Source organism: Rhea pennata, chromosome 2 (genome assembly GCF_028389875.1).
Source record: "Rhea pennata isolate bPtePen1 chromosome 2, bPtePen1.pri, whole genome shotgun sequence".
NCBI lineage: Eukaryota > Metazoa > Chordata > Aves > Rheiformes > Rheidae > Rhea > Rhea pennata.
The window spans coordinates 838,173-844,199 of NC_084664.1; the positions used below are offsets into that span (position 1 = coordinate 838,173).

Below are 6,027 nucleotides of genomic sequence, written 5' to 3' on the forward strand. Positions count from 1 at the left end.
ACACCCACACTTCTGTTCCCAGCGTGCACCGCGCGGCTGCCCCACCAATGGCAGCGCCGCAACGTGCATCACGGCGCTCGGGGCGGTGCGCAAAATGGCCGCGCCCACGCCACTTCCGGTCACGGGCCCCGCCCCCTCGGTGCGCAGGCGCAGGTCACGGGGACAGAAGCCAGGGGTCACGGTCACATGGTGCTGCTCTCTTCCGGGAGGGGCGGGGCTCCAGCCGGAAGCACATGGCGGAGCGCCGCCGGGAGAAGATGCTCGCGCGGGAAGCGCGCGGCGGCTTCCGGAGTAGCGCGTCACGCGGCCTACTTCCGGCGCGGAGCCCGATGCGGCCGGGCAGGCCGGAAGCCGCTGCTCGAGGCCCCGTGCCGCCGCCTTGACGGAGAGCGGCCCTGCCCTGCGGCGCGGGGGCCATGGCAGCGCCGGCACGGGCACAGGCAGAGGTAGGAGCCAGGCCACGAACCGCCCCACGGCGGCGCGCCCAGCCCGTGTTGCCCCTCCCCGTGCTGTGTGTGTTGTGTGTCCCCAGCACCTCGTCACCGCGATCTGCGGCGTCGCCCCCGCGCCCGTCCTGACCCCCCCCCCGGTGCCAGGCCTCCCTGCGGCGTCGCCCCCCCCCCCCCGGTGTCACACCTCTCTGCGGCGTCGCCCCCCCGACCCCCCCCCCCCCGATGTCACACCTCTCTGTGGTGTTTGGTGTTTCCCCCTCCCCCCCCCCCCGATGTCACACCTCTCTGTGGTGTTTGGTGTTTCCCCCTCCCCCCCCCCCCCGATGTCACACCTCTCTGTGGTGTTTGGTGTTTCCCCCTCCCCCCCCCCCCAGTGTCACACCTCTCTGTGGTGTTCTCCTCTCCAGCCCCCCCCATGTCCCCCTTCTCTGGGATTCTGCCCCCTCCCTACCCCTGTGTCCTCTCTGTGGTTTTCCCCTGCTGTCCCCCTGTCATGCCTTGCTGTGATATGGCCCCCTGCTTCCCTGGGGCTCTGGGGCAGGTGTCCAGTGTGCCCAGTGCATCCAGCGCTTTGTCCCAGGGTTCTGGTTGGGCTCGGGACACCTGCAGTGCGGGTAGCGCAGTGCCTGCTGAGGTGATGCAGGTTTGCACCCTTTCCGCAACAGACACGTCCGCCTAAGGGGCAAGGCTGAGGCTCCATTTCTCTTTCATCTGCGGTGAAGAGAGCCTTTGATATGCAGGGATGTTTGAGTGATAGTGATTGCAAGGGGCCCCTCTGCAGCCAGGCATCTCACCCGGAGACTTCATGGAGAGTTCTGTAACAAAGTAGGAGTTAGGCTGATCTTTGCATTTGCAAACTGCAAAGATTCATCTAAAACTCAGGAGCAAGACCTAACAATTAGCATGCTCACCTCTGGCACATGTATTCCCCTTCATCTGGCTTATCTTAATTACAAGTCAGCCTAAAAAAGCCAATTAGCTTCTGTCGGACACTAACCAAGGTGATAAGCAGTGTGACACGTGACCACTCTTTCTAGAGCAGTGTGGCTGAGCCAGGCCACATCTCCTTCCTATGTGGATCTGAGCAAGGTTATTGCTAGGGTGTCCGCAGGTTGGACAGTGTTGAGTCACAGCTGGCTGTGCACTGAAGACTGACTTGAAAATATACCCAAGCTCCAGGCAAAATTCCTTGCTAAGATGTCATTCTTTGATAGTTCATAATTCACTCCCCCGACCCCCCAAGAATAAAGCCTGAGAACAGAGCCTGTGAGAAGTGCTGTTAATTAGTGTTCTGAAGCCCCCATACGGCTAGTTTTCCCAGCAATGGAAATGGTGCCTGGGAAATAGTACTTGTAGGAAACCTTTCTGCCACAGGGCTGTGAGCTTCCATGTATTGACGAGTATGTAACGCTTGTGTTTGGCAGGAGCTGGTGACCTTTGAGGACGTTGCTGTCTATTTGAACCGTGCAGAGTGGGAAACCATAGAGGAGTGGCAGAGGGAGCTGTACCAGGGCGTCATGGTGGCGAATTATGAGCTCTTGACTTCTCTGGGTAAATTGCAGTTTTAACTCGGGGCTAAGATATCAGCCAGGGGGCCATGCTGGGAGCACAGCAGCTTCCTATTTGAATTGATCAAGATTTGCTGCGTTTTATGAAATGGTAATAGTTAAAGGTTAAACACCTAAGCACCCCCAGTCCTGGGGGTGTTTAGTACTTGGAAAAACACAGGTCTGGGTCTCAAGCAGGTCACCAAATGTTAGTGGCTGCTTCTGGAAATGTAACTCCGGGTGAACAGCCTGCCCTGAGGTCGTGCAGCTTTCCTGCCTGGGTCCCTGGCCCCTGGGTCACAGACTGCCCCCTTCCCTTGGTGTTCAGGTAGTGACATTGCAGTGCTGTGCATGAGGCACCAAGCTGCAGTGTGCAGCAGGCCAGGATGACCACATACCAGGCAAGCTGTCGGGGAGCAGGTCTGTTGTCACGACAGCTGATGGGAGAATTCCCTGAATCAGCAAGGTCACTCCAGAGGCCTTGCCACTGTCTCCGGGATGGGAATGGGATAGCTAGCTCGTTATCTGCGCACAGGATCTAAGCTGTGAGTCTGGGCCTAGCAGGCTGCAGTGGCACAAAGATCCCAGCTGCTGCTCCTGGGATGAGCAACAGCTAAGCCCCTGCTGGGAAACCCTGTCAGCTGAGCTGGGGGCAGGTTCTTGTACACTTGTCAGAAAGAGCTGTGTCTGTCCTTGTCCCTGTGAATGAGTTCATCTGTGGCAGCAGCTCAGATGTGTCTCCTGCTTTTCTACATGGTTAAGTTTTGTTTCTGCTCAGGACTTCTCTGGCTATGGTGAAGCACAGCTTAAAGGGTTGCAGAGAAGACACTTCTTTCCTTGTTTACTGGCTGCTGCTTATAGCAATAAACAGTTATAGAACAACACACTCTTGTCTGTTCCTCAGGCTACCCAGGCCCCAAACCTGACATATTATATCGGATGGAGCGTGGGGAAGAGCCATGGGTCTCCACCCCGCAGAGCCCAGTGATGTGGGATGGACTCAACAGCAGCTCTCCAGGTAAGTGGTAGCAATCCAAACCTTGTCAGCAGCACTCACCTTGATAAGAAATCATGAAGTCCAGTGGCCTCCTAAAGGCCACGTTCTTGTCCTCCTTACAAGGGACCAGAATATCTCTGTGTTTCTCAGTTGCCCTTCTGTCCAAATCGCCTTCCCCTCCTCGTAGCCTGTGCTTGATAGTGTCTCACACTCTTTCCCCCTGGCCTGCACAGAGTGGTAGCAATGTTGTGGGGAAACGGAGGCTGTCTCTCTCCTTGTGCAAAGGCTGCAGCTCAGCAGGGCCATTGCAGATCTGCATATGCTCCCTCTATTCATGGAGAATCCTCCCCCCAACTCAACCAGTGGGCAGGGTCATAGCTTCCTTTTCTAGACTTTTTGCTGTAGAACAGAAGGGTTTCCCCTATCTGGAAGATAACATCTGACTGGTTTCCCTGCAGGGGTTGGTAGGAACATGAGCTGGCTGGTGGGACATCCCTCAGGCTGGCAGCCTGGTGCTGACAGGAACTGTGTGCTGGAGGAGAGAATGGAAATCCTCCACCAAGGTGAGTGCTGGTCCTCCCCCTTCCTCATGACTTAGGCGCTGGAGCAACAAGCTAGAGGTGGACTCCAGCCCTCACTCCTGTCCCCAGCCTCCTGTGCTGTACCTGGCTCTCCAGGGCATGTATGGCTGAGACCTCTCCCATTGCTGCTCAGGCAGCATCCCCACACCCCCAGGCAGGACTTGGCTCTCCTGCTCATCCAGCCAGTGCAGGGGCTGTGGAGACTGGGTGTCCTTTAACAAGTGAGAGTGGCTGTTTCTAACTGGAGGGATTTCACACTGTTATCATCTTTCCCGTTTCTTCAGCACATTCCCTCTTGTGTTGCTACTTGCTGTCCCATTGCAGTGGCCCTGCCGGGAAGAAGACAGACTTTTCCCAATCCTCTCTCTGCAGGTGGGCGGTGCATGCAGTGGCGTCTCCGTTCTAGAAGACTGCTGAACAAGTTCAATTGTGTCAGTGGTGGGAAACAGTTGGAGACAATGGCAACCAAAAGAGGGATGGTGCCAACTGAAAACCAGGACCAAGAAAGGACAGGATCCTGGCCTGGGAAGGAAGTAGAAGTAGCAGAAGAACAAGAGGTTGAGCCAAACCAAAACCAAACCACAGATCTCCAACTTCATCCGGTTATGACAAGACAGAACAAAAAAACAGATTCTCAGCAATGTGTGTGCTGTGATCCAAAGGAGAAGCTTCAAGACAGTGTCCAGAAAAGACTATACACCTCCAATGAAATGAGGCTTTACCTTGCAAACAAGAAACAAAAGATTGATGGTTTAAATGAAATTATTTTGAAAGACCACTGTTATTGTGCAAGGAATAAGACACAATTTTTGAGCAGCACTCTATTCCCATGCGTTCTGAGAGACCACGACTATTGCAGAAATGGCAAGGATGTTGTTACAGTACTTAGAGACCATGAATATTGTCAGATACAAAGGAGGAATTGTCAGAAACAGATGAGTGGCTCTCAGAACAGAGTTTATAAAGGTGCTGGTTCTGCTGATAAGTCTCGTGCCATGATTCACAGGCTAGTAAAGCAAAAATCACAGTTACAAGTGGGGCAACTAATCAGGAAAGCTAAGCAAATTTTGTGGCGTTATAAGCGTTTTGTCAACCAAAGGTTACGCTTTCCACGGGACTCCTCAAGCACAGACTGTTTTTCCAGACCTGCTCGATCAGCAGCTGTGTCTCCTGCAAGGGCAGAAGACAACCCCATGGAGGGGACTTGTGGGGCATCTTGCCTTCCTGTGGAGCAGGAATCTGTTCCCCCACAGTCTCAAAATGAAGATAACCCCCAAGAGCGGCCACTGGAAGCGCCCCATGCCCCAGCAGGGTCATTTGAATCTACAGCTGCACTCCCACCCCCAAAAGCAGTTGCAGAGGTGAAGGAGGAAGTAGCACGACCTGTAACTTACGTGGAACATGTGCAGCAGTGGGCATGCCCACTCCAGAAACTTGAGGCTAAGCAAAATGTCGAAGGCTGCAGATTTGTTAATTCAGAATATGTGTCACTACATGATGCTTATGAAATGGTTATGCGGACTGTAGATCAAATGTTAGACCGTGTATGCCAAACATTTGAACTTGGTGGCTATGCTCAGCGTAAGGATGTTTGGCCCATAGTTATTCAGATAGACAGTTGATGACCAAAAAAAGAAAAGAAAAAAAGACAGCTGTTCTTAATACCGTCAAGGTAAACAGTTAGGACTTTCTCCCTGTTGCAGAACGTCTTAAGGTGATTTAACAAAAGAAACTCTGTAAAATGCACATTAAGTGGAATTAGTGCCCAAAGGGATACAGAACTTATTCTGCGGTGCCTGCTAGGGGAAATGTGATTGTATAGGACTTATGAGGTTCATAGGAGAAAAGGCCAAAAGCAGGGAAAGGGAAGAATCAATGTGGTTAAAAGAGGAGGAAGAATGTGGAAATGGAGAGAAGAGGGAATAAAGGGCAGTTGCATGTAAGCAGTCTGCTGATCAGTGCATTTTTCTGGCCAGGCTGTTCCTGATCACTGGTGGTTTCCATCTTCTCATCAAGCTCTATTACAAACTATTTTATGCATGGGTATGCTCTCTAGTCTGTCTATCTGGGTGAGAGATATGCTAGCAAACATAAGAAATGGCAGCTCATTTAAATGTGCTCAGGCAGGGAGGAATTCTCCTGGGTTCTCCTTAGCTCTACCTTGATGCAGTCAGCACACACAGTTCTCTGCATGTTCCCAGTATTTATTTAAGCAGTATGATTGAAGGAAAGTCTTTAAAATGGGAATACTCTCCCATAATATTAAAGGAAATGTTTTTTCGTTCTTTTTTTTTTCTGTCAGAGTTTTCACCTATCACTTGTAAAGCTGTTAGGGGCTTATCACAAACCCTACAGCATTCACTTTCTAAAAGTATGAAGAAAAAGCAGTACTGTTTAGTAGAACTGTATTATGGGAACATTGTTAAAGTTGTAGGCAGATGGCTGGGTTG

The 6,027-nt window shown here is 52.3% G+C and overlaps 1 protein-coding gene across 1 annotated transcript; it reads left to right on the forward strand.

The window, feature by feature from the left end:
• The first annotated feature begins 231 nt into the window (after window positions 1–231).
• LOC134136691 (uncharacterized) lies at window positions 232–5,798 on the forward strand. Its single transcript, XM_062568627.1, has 5 exons — window positions 232–446; window positions 1,877–2,003; window positions 2,904–3,017; window positions 3,455–3,559; window positions 3,950–5,798. Exons 1-5 carry the CDS (start codon window positions 417–419, stop codon window positions 5,197–5,199), a joined length of 1,626 nt encoding a protein of 541 aa, XP_062424611.1. The 5' UTR covers window positions 232–416; the 3' UTR covers window positions 5,200–5,798.
• Window positions 5,799–6,027: the final 229 nt, after the last annotated feature.